This window comes from Gorilla gorilla, chromosome 20 (genome assembly GCF_029281585.2).
Source record: "Gorilla gorilla gorilla isolate KB3781 chromosome 20, NHGRI_mGorGor1-v2.1_pri, whole genome shotgun sequence".
Classification (NCBI taxonomy): domain Eukaryota; kingdom Metazoa; phylum Chordata; class Mammalia; order Primates; family Hominidae; genus Gorilla; species Gorilla gorilla.
In genome coordinates, this window is record NC_073244.2 from 69,391,841 (window position 1) to 69,412,772 (window position 20,932).

Consider the following 20,932-nt stretch of genomic DNA (forward strand, 5'->3'; position numbering starts at 1 on the left):
AATTTCTTCATTCAGTTAGATCTTTATTGTCTTGAAATAAAGTTTTATTATTTTCTTTTTCAAGATCCAGTTGTTTGTTAGCCTTTTTGCCTACCTTTCACCCTGACAGTGGATTCTATATGTCTACCAGGATTCTGTTCACCCTCTGTCCTAGGAGCTCTGTCCTAAGAGTAGCTGTGGCCATCACTAGCTGTCCCTCAGGCAGAATCTTGAGCATCAGCTTCGTCTCCGCCCCTTCCTGTCTCTGAATCCTGACCAACCTTAACTTCTTATGGGGCTGCCTCCTCTCACTGCAGTCCTCTGGATTCGCTGAAGACTCTGTGTCTTTGTATATTCTATGTCCTAAGGCTAATATGTCCTTCTAACTTTAAGCTCATGAAGCATCCTCTCTGGGAAGCCCCCTTGACCTCTTCCTGTCCCTGCCCCATCTAGGCTACATTAAGTGCCCCTTCCCTGGCCTCTTGTAGCTCCTTGACATGTTCTTGAGCAAGCTTATGATAGAGTGTCATCATTATGATGTCCACCTAGTCTCGTCTTGACTGTGAGTGGGGATCTCTATTCCAGACCGTCTGTACTCTGCTTGAGCTTCTCCCTCTGGGTTTCTCTTTAAAAATTTCAAGAGTTGGCCAGGCACGGTGGGTCACGCCTGTAATCCCAGCACTTTGGAGGCAGAGGTGGGCGGATTACTTGAGCCCAGGAGTTCAAGACCAGCTTGGGCAACATGGTGAAACCCCATCTCTATTTTAAAAATACAAAAAATTTAGCCAGGCAGGGTGGCTCACACCTGTAATTCTAGCATTTTGGAAGGCCGAGGCAGGCAGATCACCTGAGTTCAGGGGTTCTAGACCAGTCTGGCCAACATGGTGAGACCTCATCTGTAAAAATACAAAAAAATTAGCCCAGCATGGTGGCGCACACCTGTAATCCCAGCCACTTGGGAGGCTGATTCAGGAGAATTGCTTGAACCCAGGAGGCAGAAGTTGCAGTGAGCTGAGATCATGCCACTGCACTCCAGCCTAGGCAACAGAGTGAAATTCCATCTAAAAAAAAATAAACAAAAAAAAGCCAGGCGTGGTAGCATATGCCTGTAGTCCAGCTACCTTGGAAGCTGAGGTGGGCAGATCCCGGGTGATCCGCCTCAGCCTCCCAAACCAAAGTGCTGGGATTACAGGCATGAGCCACCACGCCTGGCCTTTTTTTGAGATGGGTTTCCCTCTGTCACCTAGGCTGGAGTGCAGTGGCTCAGTCTCGACTCACTGCAGTCTCCACCTCCCAGGTTCAAGCGATTCTCCTGTCTCAGCCTCCCCAGTAGCTGGGATTATAGCCACCCGCCACCATGCCTGGCTAATTTTTGTATTTTTAGTAGATATGGGGTTTCACCATGTTGGCCAGGCTGGTCTCAAACTCCTGACCTCAAGTGATCCGCCTGCCTTGGCCTCCCAAAGTGCTGGGATTACAGGGATGAGCCACTGTACCCAGCCCATCAAATCATAGCTGTTTTCAAATCATCACTATTTTCATCTTATTGTTCTCACCAAAAAGGTGGTTTCATTTCTTCTATACTATCTTGATAAGTTCTTTTGTGTATTGTGTTCCCTTCAGGTGACAGCACAAAACCTGAGACCGTAGAGCCTATCCCTTCTCACCTGGCCTTGCCTGAGGAAGTCTCACTCCAGGAACAGCTGGCACAGGGAGTCCCAAGATACTCCTATTTGGGACAGGCCATGGATCAAGATGGGCCATCTGAAATGCAGGAATACTTTTTGAGACCAGGGACAGACCCACAGAGTGAGAAACTCCATGGGAAAATGAGCCTTGAACACGAAGGTTTGGCGACAGCTGATGGTATATGTTCAATGATGATACAGAACCAAGTCTCACCAGAAGATGCTCTCTATGGATTTGACTCATATGGACCAGTTACAGATTCCTTGATTCATGAAGGGGAAAATTCCTATAAATTCGAGGAAATGTTTAATGAGAATTGCTTCCTTGTTCAGCATGAGCAGATTCTCCCTCGTGTGAAGCCCTATGATTGCCCAGAATGTGGGAAAGCCTTCGGCAAGAGCAAACACCTCCTTCAGCATCACATCATCCATACTGGGGAGAAGCCCTATAAATGCCTGGAGTGTGGGAAAGACTTCAACCGCAGGTCACACCTCACACGGCACCAGCGGACTCACAATGGAGATAAGCCCTTTGTGTGCAGTGAATGTGGAAGGACCTTCAATCGCGGGTCGCACCTTACACGGCACCAGCGGGTTCACAGTGGAGAGAAGCCTTTTGTGTGCAATGAATGTGGAAAGGCCTTTACCTACCGCTCCAATTTTGTCTTGCATAACAAGAGCCACAATGAGAAAAAACCCTTCGCATGCAGCGAATGTGGAAAAGGCTTTTATGAGAGTACAGCCCTCATTCAACACTTCATTATCCATACTGGGGAGAGGCCCTTTAAGTGCCTTGAGTGTGGGAAGGCCTTCAACTGCAGGTCACACCTCAAGCAGCATGAGCGGATTCACACTGGTGAGAAGCCCTTTGTGTGCAGTCAATGTGGAAAGGCCTTCACTCACTATTCCACCTATGTCCTGCATGAAAGAGCCCACACTGGAGAAAAGCCTTTTGAGTGCAAAGAATGTGGGAAAGCCTTTAGCATTCGAAAAGACCTCATTCGACACTTCAACATCCACACTGGAGAGAAGCCCTATGAGTGTTTACAGTGTGGAAAGGCTTTTACCCGCATGTCAGGGCTCACAAGGCACCAGTGGATTCATACTGGAGAGAAGCCGTATGTATGCATCCAATGTGGGAAAGCCTTTTGTCGGACCACAAACCTGATTCGACACTTTAGCATCCACACTGGAGAGAAGCCCTATGAATGCGTGGAGTGTGGGAAGGCCTTCAACCGCAGGTCACCCCTCACAAGGCACCAGCGGATTCACACTGCAGAGAAGTCCCACGAACCCATCCAGAGTGGGAACGTTTCTTGCGAGAGCACAGATCTCATTCAACACTCCATCATCCACACTGAGAGTAGCCCAGTGAGTGCAGTGAATATGGAAACGCCTTCAATTGCCGCTCATTCCTCCTCACTCGACATCAACGGATTCATAGTGGAAGAAACCCTACAATTGTAACAGATGTGGAAAGACTTTTTACGTACACTTCAGTCAACATCCAAGAATTCCTATTAGTGAAACAGTTTTTTAATATAACCACTGAAGAAAATCTGTGGTGAGAGGAAACATCTTACCATCTGGTTATTCGTACTGAAGAGAAACTCCATAAGTATCATCTCTGTGGGAAAACCTGTTTTAGATCATCATTTGTCATCTAAACAATTATGTTAGAAATTGACACAGCCAAGAGTCTTATTCTACATCTGATAATTCACCCATGAGAGAGACCCAGTGGTTACTGTGCACTTAGGAAAACTTTCAGCCACATCTTTCTTGTTAGTTTACAGTGAAATGTTATCTCAGGGACATTCAAACAAAGGAGGAGTCGTCATAGGGAAGAGAAAGAAATGGAAGCACAGCTTCTTTCAGACTTCCCTGACAAGCCCATGGCAATTTGTCATCCCCTCCTTATTTTATTTGGGAGAGGGAAATGTTTCAGAAACAAAAGGGCCTCATCCCCTTTATTTTCCCTGTGTATACATTCACTGCTGTCCAGTGCTGTAGACAAACGGTTTGTTTGAAAACATTTTGTGAAAGCCTACTTTGTTCCACAGCATTGTCTCCACTCTTGAGGAGCAGAAGCATATATCTTTATGAGAAAGATGGAGGCTTGAGTTATGAAATACTTTTACATTTAAGGAGATAAAGGATGTACATATGAATGGGCACATTTTACTGCACACTTCAGACGCTTTGATTTTTTAAAAAAATTGTTTCTCCGTGTGTCTTTAACCACCCAGTACCATACTTTTTTCTTGATCTGGATCTACTTGTTAATTTCTTCTTTATTTTTCTGTAGGATGGAGATGATATTGTAGCTGTTTGTACATAATGTAATCCAGGGAGTCCTAATTCTTCCCTCTGGTTGTGGTTTCTCAGCTTCTTTACTCCTCTTTAGAGAGAGTAAATAGTTCAAAATTCACCTCAACAATTTTCTAGAGGTCAATTTGGAACCAAAAATGAAATAAGACATGTAGCTAAAGTAAGTTAAAAGATTATGATAAACTCAGAAAATAAACAGAGAAGGAATCTCATTTTTCAGTCTTACAGAAGATTGTGTGAAGGCTGACTATATATAAAGTGACTGGAATTTTAACAGGTGAACCTGCATATGTATATGCAGGTAGTTGTCACCATGGATTGAGTCCAGTCGTAATAATTAATATGTTTAATCAGAATATTTTGGAATTTCTCTTTTGGTATTTTTGTTTCTTTTATTGTTTTTAATTGACAATGTTTATGGGGTTTGGTGTGATATTTCAATACATGTGTACTAAGAGTAATGATCAAATCAGGGTAATTAGCATATCCATCTCAATCATTTATCATTTCTTTGTGTTTAGAAACATTCACAGTCTGCTTTTCTAGCTATTTGAAAATATAAAATGTATTGTTGCCAATTGTACTCATTCTACAGTGCCACAGAACACTACAACTTATTCAAATGGAATCTTACTTGCTGTAATTTTGTATTTGTTAACCAATCTCTATCTGCCTCTCTGCTGTCCTTCCCAGCCTCTGGTTACCACCATTCTCAACCTTTTATGCTTGCATATGAGTAGAAACATGGAGTATTTCTCTTTCTGTGTCTAGCTTATTTCACTTAATGTCTTTCAAGCTCATTCATGTTGCTGTGAATGACAGGTTTATTTTTCATGGCTGAGTAGTATTCCATTGTGTATATATGCCATGTTTTCTTTCTTCATTCATCTGATAATGGACACTTAGATTGATTTCTTAGCTATTATGAGTAGTGCTTCGATAAACATAAGAGTGTAGATCTCTCTTTGACATATAGATATATTTGTTTTTGCATATATGCCCAGTAGTAGTATAGATCATTACCAGTGGATCATATGGTAGTTGTATTTTTAACTTTTGTTTATTTTTCATTTTTTAAAATGGGGTCTTGCTGTGTTATTCAGGCTGGTCTCAGACTCCTGGGCTCAAGCAGTCCTGCACCTCAGCCTCCTGAGTAGCTGGGACTACAGGCACACACCACCGTGCCTGGCTATAGTTTTAGATTTTTGAGGAACATCCATACTGTTTTCCATATGGCTATACTAATTAGCATTCCTACCAGCCATATATAAGAGGTCCCCCTTTTCCATGTTCTCAGCAGCATTTTTTATTTTTTATCTTTGGTAATAGCCATCCTAACTGAGGTGAAATTATATCTCGTGGTTTTGATTTGCATTTCCCTGATTAGTGATGTTGAGCATTTTTTCATATACTTGGCCATTTGTATGTCTCCTTTTGAGGGATGTCTATTCACCTTATTTACCCATTTTAAAATCGGATTTTTTATTTTTATTTTTTGCTATTGAGTTCCTTTTGTATTCTGGATATTAATCCCTTTCAGATGAATAGTTTGCAAATATTTTATCCCACTCTACTAGTTGTCTCTTCATTCTGTTGTTTCCTTTGCTGTGCAGAAGTTTTTTAGATTAATATAATCCCTTTGTTTATTTGTGCTTTTGTTACCTTGATTTTTAGGTATTCATAAAATCCTCGCCCAGACCAATATCCAGAAGCATTTCCCCTATGTTTTTTTCTGTAGTTTCATAGTTTTTGCTCTTACATTTAAGCTTTCAAACCATTTTGAGTTGATTATCCTGAGAGCATAGATTCAAATTGCCCTAAAAATACATTCCCAATTTTTGTTTTTGCTTTTTAATTATTTTTTAGAGACATAGTCTCACCACATTGCCCAGCTTGGTCCTGAACTCCTGGACTCAAGTGAGCCACAACCCAGCCTTCTGAGTAGCTAAGATTACAGGTATGAGCCAGCATACTTGGTGTTTTGAGTTGATTTTTGTGTATGGTGAGAGATGAGTCTACTTTCATTCTTCTGCATATGAATATCCAGTGTCCCAGCACCATTTATTGAAGAGACTGTCCTTTTCCCAGTGAATGTTCTTTGTGCCTTTGTTAGAAATCAGTTGGCTGTAAATGGGATTTATTCCTGGGTTCTCTGTTTTGTTCCATTGGTTTGTGTGGTTTTTAAAAAAATACCTGTACCATGCTGTTTTGGTTACCATCACTTTGTAGTATATTTCAAGGTCAGGTAGTGTGATAACTCCCATTTTGTTCTTTTTGCTTAGGATTGCTTTGGATATTCAGTATCTTCTGTGATATCATGAATTTTAGGATTACTATTTCTATTTCTGTGAAAAATGTCATTGGTATTTTGTTAAGAGTGCATTGAATCTGTAGATCACTTGAGGTAGTATGTTCATTTTTTTTTCATAAGCTATCTCTTAACAGGAAAGTATGTTCATTTTTATATTAACCATTCTAATCCATGACCATGGGATGTTTTTCCATTTTTATGTGTGTCCTCTTTGATTTACTTCATCAGTGTTATATAGTTTTCCATGTATTCTTATTTTATTTTTGTTGAAGTATTGTAAATGGGATGGCTTTGTTGATTTCTTTTTCAGCTAATTCATTGTTGGTGTATAGAAATGCTGCTGATTTTTGCATGTTGATTTTATATCCTGCAAGTTCAGTGAATTTATCAGCCCTAAGAGTTTTTTGGTGCCACTTTTGGAGTTTAGGGTTTTCTATATATTTGATCCTGTCATGTGCATACAGGGATAATTTGACTTCATGCTTCCTGATTTGCATGCCCTTTATTTCTTTATCTTGCCTGATTACTCTGTCTCAGACCTTTTGTACTTTGTTAAATAAAAGGTGTGAAAGTGGGCATACTTGTTTTGTTTCAGATTATAGAGAGAAAGCTTTCAGCACTTTCCCATTATGCATGATGTTAGCTGTGGGTATGTTATTTATTACCTTTATTATGTTGAGGTACGTTCTTTCTATTATTATTATAATTTTTTTTTAATTTTTTTTTGAGATGGAGTCTCACTCTGTCGCCCAGCTGGAGTGCAGTGGCATGATCTCAGCTCACTGCAAGCTCCGCCTTCGGGGTTCACACCATTCTCCTGCCTCAGCCTCCCGAGTAGCTGGGACTACAGGTGCCCACCACCATGCCTGGCTAATTTTTTGTATTTTTAGTAGAGATGGGTTTTCACCATGTTAGCCAGGATGGTCTTGATCTCCTGACCTCGTGATCCGCCCACCTCGGCCTCCCAAAGTGCTGGGATTACAGGTGTAAGCCACCGCGGCCGGCCCATTCTTTCTATTATTATGTGTAATTTGTTAAGAGTTTTCATCATGAAGGGATATTGAATGTTACCAGAGGCTTTTTCTCCACCTATGGAGATAATCACATTTTTTGTTCTTCATTCTGTTGATTTATCATGTTTATTGTTTTGTGTATGTTGAACCCATTCTTGCATCCCTAGAATGAATTCCACTTGGTCATGGTAAACAATCTTTTTGATGTACTTTTGGATTTGGTTGGCTAGTATTTTGTTGAGGAGTTTTGCATTTATGTTCATCAGGAATATTGGCCTGTAGTTTTCTTTTGCATGTGTGTGTCCTTATCTGGTGCTTGTGTCATGGTAATGCTGGCTTGTGGAATGAGTTTAGAATAATTCCCTCCTCTTCATTATTCTGGGAAAGTTTGAGAAGAATTCATATTTAATTCCCCTAAAATGTTTGGTAGAATTCAGCAGTGAAGCCATGAGATCATGGACTTTCCTTTGATGGGTGACTTTTTATTACTGATTAAATCTTGTTACTCAGAATTGGTCAGTTGAAATTTTCTGTTTCTTCTAGGTTCAATCCTGATGGGTTGTATGTGTCTAGGAATTTATTTTCTGTAGGTTTTCCAACTTGTTGGTTTGTAGTTGTTCATAATAGTCTCTAATGACTCTGTATTTTTGTGGTATCAGTTGCAGTGTCATTTTTGTATGTGTTTGATTTTGAGTCTTTTCTCTTGGTTAGTCTAATGGTTTCTTTTCAAAAAATGAACTTTTCATTTTGTTGATCCTTTGAATTTTTTTTTAAGTCTCAGTTTTATTTATTACTCTTCTGATCTTTGTTAATTCTTTCCTTGTAATTTTGGGTCTGATTTGTTCTTTTCTAGTTCCTTGAGAAGCATTGTTAGATTTTTCTTTTTTCTTTTTTTTTTTTTTTAAGAGACAGGGTCTTACTGTGTTACCTAGGCTGGAGTGTAATGGTACAATCAACTCAAACTCCTGGGCTCAAGTGATCCTCACACCTCAGTTTTGAATTCTTGGGCTCAAGCAGTTCTCCCACCTCTGCCTCCAGAATAGCTAGGACTACTGGTATGCACTATCATGACCAGCTAATCTATTTTTTTTTTTTTTTTTTTTTTTTTTTTTAGAGATAGGGTCTTGCTATATGGCCCAGGCTGGTCTTGACCCAGCATCAAGTCGTCCTCCTGCCTTGGGCTCCCAAAGCACTGGGATTACAGGTGTGAGCCACCATGCCCAGCCAGATCTTTCTTGTTTTTGATGTAGGTGTTTATTACTAAATACTTCCCTCTTAAAACTGCTCTTGCTGCATCCCATACATTTTTATATGTTGTGTTTCTGTTTTCACTCATTTTAAGACATTTAAATTTTTTTTCTTAATTTCTTCATTACCCATTGGTCATTCAGAATCATGTTATTTAATTTCCATTTATTTGTGCTGCTTTAAAAGTTCCTCTTGTTATTGATTTCTAGGTTTATTTCATTGTGGTCAGAAAGGTACTTGATGTGATTTTAATTCTTTTAATTTTTGTGATTTGTTTTGTGGTTTAACATGTGGCCTCTCCTTGAAAATATTGCATGTGCTTATGAAAAAAAATATGTATTCTGTAGCTGTTGGATGAAAAGATCTGTTAGTGTCTTTTAAGTCCATTTGGTCTAAAGTCAGTTTAAACTTGGTGTTTCTTTGTTGATTTTCTATGTATATGATCTGTCCATTGCTGAAAGTAGGGTGTTGAAGTCCACAAGTATTATTGTATTATTGTATTGTCTTCCCCTTTAGATCTAATAATATTTGCCTTATATATCTGGGTGCTCTGATATTGGGTGCATATATATTTACAATTTTTGTATCCTCTTCCTGATTTCATCCCTACTGTGTTTGATACAAAGTCTCTTATCGTAAGTATAGCTACTCCTTATATAGTCATGATTGTGGTAAAAAAAAAAAAGAAAAAAGAAAAAAATGTATAGCTACTCCTGCTTGCTTTTGGTTTCCATTTGCATGGAATATATTCTATTCCTTCGCTTTCAGTCTGTGTCTTTTTTTTTTTTTTTTTTTCAGACATAGTCTCACTCTGTCACCCAGGCTGGAGTGCAGTGGTGCTATCTTGGCTCACTGCAACCTCTGCCTCCTGGGTTTAAGCATTTCTCCTGCCTCAGCCTCCCGAGTAGCTGGGACTACAGGTGTGCGCCACCACACCCGGCTAATTTTGTATTTTTAGTAGAGATGGGGTTTCACTATGTTGGCCAGGCTGGTCTCAAACTGACCTCAGGTGATCCACCCGCCTCAGCCTCCCAAAGTGCTGGGATTACAGGTGTGAGTCACTGCGCCTGGCCATATTTGTGTCTTTAGAGGTGAAGTGAGTTTCTTATAGGTAGCATATAGTTGGGTCATTTTAAAAACCCATTTAGTATATATCTTTTAAGGTAGGAATTTAATCTGTTTACCTCAAGGTTATTATTTTTAAGTGAAGACTCCTTTCATTTTGTGGTTTTCAGAATGTTTTGTATATCCTTTGTTCTTTTCTTCATCTCTTATTTTTTATCATTGTATTTTGGTGGTTTTCTGTAGTGATAAGATTTGATTTTTTTTTTTCTCTTTTTTCTTTGCCTATCTGCTCTACCAGTGAGTCTTATACTTTTGTGTGGTTACATAATGGTGATTATTGTCTTCTTATTTCCCGATATAGCATTCCCTTGATCATTTCTTGAAAGGCTGGTGTAGTGGTGATAAATTCCCTTAATTTTTGCTTGCCTGAGACACACTTTATTTCTACCTAATTTCTCTCTTTCTTTTTTTTTTAAATGGAGTTTCACTCTCTTGCCCATGCTGGAGTGCAGTGGCATGATCTTGGCTCACTGCAGCCTGCACCTCCCAGGTTCAAGCGATTCTCCTGTCTCAGCCTCTGGAGCAGCTGGGATTACAGGCGCATGCCACCATGCCTGGTTAATTTTTGTATTTTTGTAGAGATGGGGTTTCACCATGTTGGCCAGGCTGGTCTTGAACTCCTGACCTCAAGTAATTCGCCTGCCTCAGCATCCTAAAATACTGGGATTATAGGCATGAGCCACTGCACCTGGCTATTTCTACCTAATTTCTGATGGATTGTTTTGCTGTGCGTAGTATTTTTGACCGATATTTTTTCTTTTCTTTCAGAAATTTGGATATATCATCCCATTTTTTCCTGGCCTGTGAGGTTTCTGCTGTTATTCTAATGAAGATTCCCTTATATATGACTTGATGCTTTTCTACTGGTACTTTTAGATTTTTCTCTTTGTCTTTGACTTTTGTCAGTTCAAATATAATGTGCCTTGGAGGTGACCTTTTTGGGGATCTTTGAGCTTCCTGGATCTGAATGTCCATATCTCTCGTAAGACTTGGGAGGTTTTTAGCTATTATTTCATTGTCTTTTTCGTTTTCTTTTATGTTTTATTTTTAATCTTGCTATGATCTCCTTAGCAGCTATAATTTCATTAAATATGTTTTATTTTTTTAATTTTTTTTTTTTGAGACAGAGTCTCGCACTGTCGCCCAGGCTGGAGTGCAATGACGCAGTCTTGGCTTACTGCACCCTCCGCCTCCTGGGTTCATGCGATTCTCCTGCCTCAGCCTCCCAAATAGCTGGGATTACAGGTGCACACCACCATACCCAGCTAATTTTTCATACTTTTAGTAGAGACAGGGTTTCGCCATGTTGGCCAGACTGGTCTTGAACTCCTCACCTCATGATCCACCTGCCTTGGCCTCCCAAAGTGCTGGGATTACAGGCGTGAGCCACCATGCCTGGCCTGTTTTATTTACAAAATTGTATTAAATATATATTTTTTTCTTTTTTTTCTTTTTTTTTTTTGAGACGGAATTTTCACCCTTCTTGCCCAGGCTGGAGTGCAACGGTACAATCTTGGCTCGCTGCAAACTCTGCCTCTCAGGTTCAAGTGATTCTCCTGCCTCAGCCTCCCGAGTAGCTGGGATTACAGGCACCCACCACCATGCCTGGCTAATTTTTTGTATTTTTGGTAGAGACGGGGTTTCGCCATGTTGCCCAAGCTGGTCTCAAATTCCTGACCTCAGGTGATCCACCCACCTCAGCCTCCCAAAGTGCTAGGATTACAGGTGTGAGCCATCGCACCCGACCTATTAAATATATTTTCTATGCCTTTTGTCATCTCTTTGCCTTCTGGAACTCTGAAAATATGAAATTTTTTTCCCTTGATGTTATCTAATAAGTCTTGTAGGCTTTCTTCACTCCTTGTCATTCTTATTTATTCTTCTCTCACTGGTAATTCCAAACAAACTCTTTATCTTTCTTTGCTTGAGTAAGTCTGCTATTGATGCTCTCTATTGTACCTTATATTTTATACATTAAATTCTTCAGCTGCAGGATTCCTGTTTGGTGATTTTAAAATATTTCTTTCTTAAATTTCTCATTCATGTTATGAATTGTTTTTCTGATTTTATTGAATTATCTTTCTGTATTATCTTGTATCCTATTGAGGGTTTTTTGTTTGTTTGTTTGTTTTTGAGACAGAGTGTCACTCTGTCACCTAGGCTGGAGTGCAGTGGCGTGATCTTGGCTCATAACAGTCTTTGCCTTCCAAGTTCAAGTGGTTCTCCTGCCTCAGCCTCCCGAGTAGCTGGGACTACAGGTGTGCACCACCACACCCAGTTAATTTTTGTATTTTTAGTGGAGACAGGGTTTCACCATGTTGGCCAGGCGGGTCTTGAACTCCTGACCTCAAGTGACTCACCCACCTTGGTCTCCTAAAGTGCTGGAATTACAGGTGTGAGTCACTGCACCCGGCCTTGTTGAGTTTTTAAAAGATCATTATTTTGAATTACTTTTTTGGTAATTGGTAGATTTCCTTCTAGTTTGTTAATGGAAAGTTATTGTGTTCCTTTCATGGTGACACATTTCCTTGCTTTTTCATGTTTCTTTTGTCCCTGCATTGATGTCTGTGCATCTGGTGAAACAATGGCGTCTTCCCATTTTTCCACAGTCACTTTCATAGAGGCTTTCACCTGCACTTGGTCCTTAATGTGCTAGTTGAGAAGGGTGTAGTAACTCTGTTTCCAGATAAGTGAAATGGTATAGTCTTTGTTCAGCTTTGTCAACAGTATTTAATGTTGGCAGTAACTTTGTTTTCCTCAGTGGCCTAGGTTGTAAAAGTTTGTAGCAGTAGTGGCATAGGTTGTTAATGGCAAGGGCTTTTTTGGAGTCCTCCTATTTTCATTTGCCCCACAATGAAGTTACTTAGCCATGAAGATACTTCTTGCTGTGAAGTATGATATGGCCTATAGGCAGGTACAGTGGCTCTGGGTTCCAGGTGCAGGTGCTCAGGGCAGCTGTGGGTCTGGGGTTCTAGGCTCAGCATCTGATGAACCTATTGCGGCACCTGGGTTTTGAGCTATAGATTTGCTCCATGTGGTAGAATTGGAGGTAGGTTTACCACAGAGCCAAGATCTGTGACTCTGATGTACCCCCTAGCAGCTTGGGCCCAAAGGGCCGGGTTGTAGCTTTTTGTTTCTGGGCGGCCAGGCACAGCACAGGCCCAACTCCAGGGAAGAAGTGGTGCTTTGGAGTATTGGGCCAAGGAAACAGAATACAGCTGCAGTTTGGTAACCTGAACCATTCAGGCTCATTGGCAACTTGAGTTTCTGGCATAGCACAGTTTTTGTTTGGGCCTTGGGCAATAGGGAGCAGCCCAGTGATGACTCAGCTCCCCAGGGAGAAAGCTGTCTCAGCAGCTCATACTTCAGGGTGTTAGTCCTGCCCCCTGGCAGCTGGTTATCCAGCTAGCTCCCTAAAGTGAATACTAGAGTTGTTTGGCCTGTAATGTAGGGTGTCTCATCTCATGCCCTGCTTTGTTTCCCTGGAATGTGAAGTCCCATGCCAGCTCAGCCCAGTATTGCATAGCTACTCAGTTCAGGCAAGGCACTGCATCCCCAGGGGGTAATGTGCCTCGTCAGCTCAGGTCTAGGGTGTGTGACCTTAGGTTGGCCCAGGCACCATTTTCCTGGGATGCAGGAAGCTGCTTCAGATTAGGTACTGGACTGTGTGTCTGCTTGGGATGGCCAAGACACTGTTACCTGGAAGGCAGGGTGGTAGGTAGGGTGCTGCTTAAACTTAGGCACTGGGGAGGCATGACTCCTCTCGATGGCCAAAGTACTGTTTTACAGGAGACAAGGTACAGCTCAGGTACAGAGGGGTGTGACTGCTCTGGATGGTTAATGCACTGATTTCCCAGGATGCCTGGCATTGCTTCAGCTCTGGCCTAGAGGGGCAGGATGCAGCAGCAACTGGGAGGGGTAGGTGGAGGAGCTTCGCCAAGGCATCCTTTCCTCAGGAGGCAATGTGCAGCTTCAGCTCAGGTCCCTGGAATCAGAGCAGTTTTGGGAGAAGGAGACTGAGAGGTAGATGGTGAGAGGTGGATGTTGCACATCTGCCAGAGCATTGTTTTCCCAGGAAGGAGTGCACAGCTTCAGCTCTAGTCGAAGGTGACAGGACACAGCCTAGCATAGGGACTTGAGGGGTAGGTGGTGCAGCTCTCCCACTGCATGGCCCTACATGGGAAGGTGGAAAAGCTGCTTGTAGGTGTTGGGCCACCAGGTGGGGGTGGATGGTGATGGCTTATCCTCAGGGATGAAGGGGTGCCATGGAACCGGACAGAACTCCAGCCGTTCCAAGATAACAGCACAGTAGTTGTATGGGCCACTGGGGGCAGGACAGTGTCAGCTCCTTCCTCAAGAGCACAGCTGTATGGACTCCAGGCGGGTCCATCAGCTAAGCTTAGTGCCTGTGAGGGCTGTAGGGGACCCCACTGGTGAGTACTGTAGGTGTCCAAGGTGGTGATGGACGCTGCTGGTATGCTATTGCTCACTTTTTCCACATACGGAGAAATTCCTTCTGGTTTTCAGCTGATCTTGGCTGGGGGATGGGGTTGTGGAGACGAGGTGTTCCATTCTCTGCTTGGCTATCCTGAGTTTCTATGCTCACCAGAGTTTTTGTTATTACTTTGACATATTCTGGTGCTTTCCTTTAGTTATTTCATTAAAATGTAGTTGCTTATTTATTTTGGCTCTGTGGGGGTGGGGAGAACAGCATTTACGGACTGCTAATCTGCCTTCTTGCTGAAGTCACTCTCTTGCTACAGATATTTGGTTGGAAACATTTTCGTTTGTATTCTGTAAATAACTAGGAGTAGAATTGCTGTGTCATATGATATGTGTATATTTACCTGTATAGGAAACTGCCAAGTTGTTTTCCAAAGTGGCTGTACCATTTTGATTTCTCACCAGTATTTTGTGGGGAGCTCCAGTCCTACATCTTTTTGAGCACTTGGTTTTGTTACACTTTAAGGTTTTCAATTTAACAGATGTGTAGAGGTGTCTCATTGTGGATTTAAATTTCATTGCTGAAATGACTACTGGTATTGAGCATTTTTTCATATGTTCATTGTTCATATATCTTTAGTTATCTTTCCAAATCTTTTTTTTTTTCTTGAGACGGAGTTTCATTCTTGTTGCCCAGGCTGGAGTGCAATGGTGAGATCTCAGCTCACCACAACCTCTGTCTCCCAGGTTCAAGCAGTTCTCCTGCCTCAGCCTCCCAAGTAGCTGGGATTACAGGCCCCCACCACGACACCCAGCTAATTTTTTTATTTTTTGTAGAGATGGGGTTTCACCATGTTGGCCAGGCTGGTCTTGAACTCCTGACCTCAGGTGATCTGCCCACCTCAGCCTCCCAAAGTGCTGGGATTACAGGCGTGAGCCACTGCACCAGACCCTATCTGTCCAAATCTTTTGTTCCACTTTAAATTGTTTTTTCTTCTTAACATTGAATTTTAAGAATTCATTGTATCTTTTAATATTCTGAATGCTAGTTATTTGTCAGATACATGTTTTGCAAACCATTTATCTGTATTTGGTTTCCTTTTGTTATCTTAGCAGTGTATCCTGAAGAATAGTTTTAAATTTTGATGTAATCCAAAATATTTCGGTTGTTTGTGTTCTTTGTTATCCTATTTTTGTTGTTGTTGTTTTATAGATATGGGGGTCTCACTACGTTGCCCAGGCTGGTCTTGATCTCCTGAACTCAAGTGATCCTCCCACCTCAGCCTCCCATCCTTGTCTACCTAATTAGGCTTTGTGTAACTCAGTGTTGCAAAGCTTTGACATCTGTTTGAGTTAATGTTTATATATGTTGTTACTTAAGGGTTTCACATTAAATTTAAACATACTTATATTTTATAACCAAACAAGTCATGTTGGGGCATACTCATTAGGATTGAGTGCTTTCTTACACCAAAATACATGTATACAAAGATTTAAAACACTTTCGGTTGGGCGCGGTAATCCCAGCACTTTGGGAGGCCAAGGCGGGTGGATCACAAGGTTAGGAGATCAAGACCATCTGGCTAACACGGTGAAACCCCGTCACTACTAAAAAAATACAAAAAATTAGCCAGGCGTGGTGGCAGGCGCCTGTAGTCCCAGCTACTCGGGAGGCTGAGGCAGGAGAATGGCGTGAACCCTGGAGGCAGAGCTTGCAGTGAGCTGAGATCACCCCACTGCACTCCAGCCTGGGCGACAGAGTGAAGACTATGTCTCAAGAAAAAAAAAAAAAAAACTTTTATAATAACAACTGTAAATAGTTCAATTGACAGTCATTTGTAAGATGTTTAAGTAAATTGTGAAACAGTAAGTAAATGGATGAAAACACACTGATTAAAACTGCTGCTTTTATCCAACAAGATGGATGAATTTCCCAGGAAAGAATACTTGAGTTCAGGCCTGTTCAAGTCCCAACCTGTTTGTGGTTTGAGGTTGCTCTCTGCCTCATAGAGCAAAGTGGAGAGTTTATCTTCTGGGAGGACAAAGTTTTCTTCTCTGAAAAAGTTTCCTACATAGTTGGCTTTGGCATTTGCAAGGAATGAAAGGTCAGGGATTGAGGCCTCATGAGTCTGGATTTCTAGCTGAGGTTGAGAGAAAAGGTAGTGATTGTAACCAGAAAATCCAGAGTGGGTGTATTTACCTCCAGAACTCATAACTTAAAAAAAAATTTTTTTTGAACTGACATGCTTGAGGCTTTTTTTTTTTTTTTTTTTTTTTGAGATGGGGTCTTGCTCTATCCCCCAGGCTGGAGTGCAGTTGTGCAATCATAGCTCACTGTAGCCTTATCCTCCTGGCCTAAGCAGTCTCCTGCCTCAACCTCCCTAGTAGCTGAGACCACAGGCGCATGCCACCTGTGAGTTTCTAGAGACGAGGTCTCCCTATGTTCCCCAGCCTGGTCTTGAACTCCTGGGCTCAAGTGATCCTCCTGCCTCAGCCTTCCAAAGTGTTGGATTACAGGCGTGAGCCACTGTGCCTGGCCAGAGCTCATCACTGTTAACTCAGCCTGGGTTTTTCACAGCAGTCATGGAAATAGATTCATTAATAATAGTAACAAATATATAGTCTCCCTCTCAAAGAAACCTTGAGTGGCAGTGGCATACCAGATACACAGTAGGAAATACTGTAGAATTATGTTGTTAAGTTCATAACCAAACATCATACATGATGATAAAAGACAAAATAATGGTCACATTTGTGCAGTATTAACTGAGAGGGCAAATTTGTCCCTGAGAAGCTATTGGGAATGTTCTCTCTCTTTGCATTACTAGGAATTACATGGGAAACACATGTAGACAGTCTTCAGGCTATTAAGATTTGTCCACTTAATCTTTACTTATACATGAATAAAAAATGGGAAAACATGATAAATATAATAAACGAATACACTCAACCCTGCCCCTTGATTATATAATAGAACAAAATCAGCATGCCCGGCATGAGCCTGCCAGATTGCCAATTCCATCCTCCACCTTCAGAGGATGCCGCCATCCAGAATTTTGCCTTACTCATTTTACTTTCTTCATAGTTCGACACCTTAAATGTATATTACTAATAGTAGCTTTACATTTTTGGCTGATTTAAAAATTGATATAAATGAAATGCTGTAGAGATGCTTTTTGGTATTAAGTGGATATACTGTTATTCTTAAAGATGCTTGAAATGAATATACCTTTCTAATTATCTTTTTAAAATAATACATTAAATGATACTGCTTTAGAATTCATGAACTGCATCTCATGAGAATATGTAGAGATGACGTGGGCAGGTAAAGTAAAACTTCAGGTTGAATATCCTATGATAATTTACAAATGACAAAATAGTGTGGTGAATAATAGAGCTTGAGCACTTTAAGGCACCATAGGGACCCCTTCAATGTAATGATGACAACGCTGAGGTGCAGAGAAGTTAGGTAATTAGCCCAAGCCACTACTCTAAGGGCAGACCCTATCTACTTTTCCTAATTTGTCAGAAGACTGCCTATGATACTACTTATAAAAAGTCCTGTGAAATTGGTATTGTCATTATTTTACAAATAAAATAATCTTCAATTTTTGTTTCCTCTATGCATGGGTTACTTAGTATTTTGTAATTTGAATTTCAAGCATAATTAAAAAGAAATCAGGTATCTAGGCTGGGCATGGTGGCTCAAGCCTGTAATCTCAACATTTTGGGAGGCTGAGGCAAGAGGATCACTTGAGGCCAGGAGTTTGAGGTATCTTTTGTTGATCTCTACACTGATTGTATTCTCTCTTTTATTCTATGAAAGTTAAAGATTTTTTCTGATACTACATATTGTCAGTTTTTTAAATACTCAGTTTGTGCTAAAAGAAAACATTCGGCAACTGATACCTGCTGTTCTGTATGTATCTGTCAGTCCAGATTTGTCCATTATGGTGTATGAATCTAATAGAACCTCACCAATGTTATACCTGCCTTCTTGAAATCATTACTGAGATAGCTAATATTAAAATATCCTGGTTTGTCTGTATGTTTAATTCTTTACTCTCATTATACTAAATTTTTTTAATGTAATTTGAATTGATGGTAAAAATTGTATACAGGCCGGGTGCAGTGGCTCACTCCTATAATCCCAGCATTTTGGAAGTCCTATGCAGGAGGATTGCCAGAGGCCAGGAATTTGAGATCAGCCTGGGCAACATAGTGAAACTCTCATCTTTATAAAAAGTAATATTAAAATTTTTAAAAGTGTATAAACTGTAAAATATATTTTACTGGTGTTTTCTTCCTTATTCCTACTTGTCAGATGCAAATACACATTTTTGTGTTTGTGTTTAGTAATTATAAGTATACATATTTCATTCTATTTCATATATTTCTATGACATATCTTAGATGTGTAATTTATGAACTATTACTGGATTATTTTAATCCATTAGAAATTACTATTCACGCATTCTGTATTCAATTCATGTGATAGCTAATATATTTGGTTTTAAATGCATCTTATTTTGTGGTTTTCTTCTAGGCTGTTTTTTGTGCTTTCTTTTAAAAATATATAGGTTTTAATATTCTTAATTTTCTTTTAGTTTGAAATGTATATACTCATTTTATTCATTAGTCTAAGATAAGAATTGTAACACTTCTCTAACCTATTATAGAATTGTTAATACCTTTACCCTTCTCTTGAACACATCAAAGGATGTCACTGAGTGTTGGTATTGGAGTATAGCATATCTATTATTCTGCTCAATTAGAAGATATTGTTCATGTTGTATAGAGATAATAAGTAATTGTATTGATCTGCAGATGCATCCATCTTTTGGATTCTCATTCCTTCTACCACTGCAGAACTTTCACCTGTAATCACTTTCCTTTGGCCTTAAGGATAACTTTTAGGGTTACTTTTCTACTAAATTTCCAATTTTTGACCAGATATAATCTTATATTTGCTCTTCCTGAAAAATACTATTGTTGTGGATAGAAATCTGGGTTGGTAGTTATTTCTTCAGCAATTTGACCATGTCATTCCACTGTGTCCCTGGCCTCCTGTATACTGGATGTGAATGGATACAATTATATATTGTGTTTATAGTTTTCCTGTGCTATAGGAACAGTATTCGAATCTGATGCAAAGGACAACACACCCTAGAGATTGTAACAGTGAGATGAACCAAGTGATTGGATGGGGTTTTGAGTTGCTGGAATAATGGAGTTACAGTGTACAATGCATAAGCAACATAATAAATTATATATCTGGTGAACAAATGGATGGATTGTGCCATGAACTGGTTAGATGCTTACCCACATGTCACAGAAGGTCTTCACTTGCAAGGAGGGTGGGAAATACCTCTTGGTCAGCTCTCAACTTGTGCAGCATCAGGCCTCTTTCAGTGGGGAAGAGCCACACAGGAGCAATGAGAGTGAGGAGGCTTTTCACACTGGACAAAGGGATTCCAAGTACAGCAATTGTGGGAAAGCCTTTTGCTGCAAATACATACTTTTTCAGTATCAGAAAATCCATGCTGGAGTAAACCCTTATGAGTGCAGTCAGTGCTGGCATACCTTTAATAACAGCTACTATTCTATAGTTACACAAGAGAATTCACAGCAAAGCTGTGCCTTATGAGTGCAGCAATTATGGGAAATTATTTGGCTACAGCTCTAATCTCCATATACACCAAAGAGTTCACACAGGATCAAGGCTTTAAGAGTGTGTTGGCCAGGCATGGTGGTTCACGCCTGTAATCCCAGCACTTTGGCAGGCTGAGGCAGGCGGACCGCAAGGTCAGGAGTTCGAGACCAGCCTGGCCAACATAGTGAAACCCCGTCTCTACTAAAAAAATACAAAAATTAGCTGGGCGTGGTGGTGCGTGCCTTTAGTCCCACCTACTCGGGAGGCTGAGGCAGGAGAATTGCTTGAACCCGGGAGGCAGAGGTTGCAGTGAGCTGAGATCACGCCACTGCTCTCCAGCCTGGGCAACAGAGTGAGACTCTGTCTCAAAGAAAAAAAAAAAAAGTCCTGAATGTGAGAAAGCCTCTATCACTAGACCTCATCTTGTTTAGCACCAGATAATTCATAGTGGAGAAGACCTTATGAGTACAGATCATGTGGCAAATTCTTTATAAAGACACATTTGTTGAGTACCAGAAAGTCCACAATGGAAAAATATCTTCTCAGTGTGGTGAACGTGAGACATTCTAAAGCCACAATTCTTACCATGGTTAGGCTTTGTGTCCCCACCCAAATCTCATCTTGAATTGTAATCCCCATAATCCCCAGTGACCAGGGTAGGACCTGGTGGGTGGTGATTAGATCACGGGGGCAGTTTCCCCCATGCTCTTCTCCTATAGTGAGTTCTCACAAGATCTAAGGGGGTTTTTGTTCGTTTGTTTGAAACAGAATCTTGCTCTGTTGGCCAGGCTGGAGTGCAGTGGCATGATCTTGGCTCACTGCAACCTCCGCCTCCTGAGTTCAAGTGATTCTCCTGCCTCAGCCTCCCAAGTAGCTGGGACTACAGGTGTGCGCCACCAGGCTCAGCTAATTTTTGAATTTTTAGTAGAGACGGGGTTTCGCCATGTTGGCCAGGCTGGTCTCGAACTCTTGACCTCAGGTGATCTGCCCATCTCAGCCTCCCAAAGTGCTAGCATTACAGGCATGAGCCACCGAGCCCAGCCCTCAATCTGATGGTTTTATAAGGGGCTCTTTCCTGTTCGCTCGTTCACTGTCTCTCACCTGCCTCCATGTAAGACGTGTCTTTGCTTCTCTCTTGCCTT

General features: G+C 40.9%; 1 protein-coding gene across 2 annotated transcripts in view; it reads left to right on the plus strand.

The window, feature by feature from the left end:
• The window catches only part of ZNF460 (zinc finger protein 460), a 28,601-nt gene extending 9,178 nt beyond the window's left edge, over positions 1 to 19,423 (plus strand). For both annotated transcript variants that reach the window (XM_063701691.1, XM_004061537.4), the window contains exon 3: positions 1,603 to 19,423. In XM_063701691.1, coding sequence (XP_063557761.1) covers positions 1,603 to 3,134 — 1,532 coding nt within the window. In that variant the 3' untranslated portion in view covers positions 3,135 to 19,423. The remainder of the gene's footprint in view (positions 1 to 1,602) is intronic.
• The last annotated feature ends 1,509 nt before the right edge of the window (positions 19,424 to 20,932 follow it).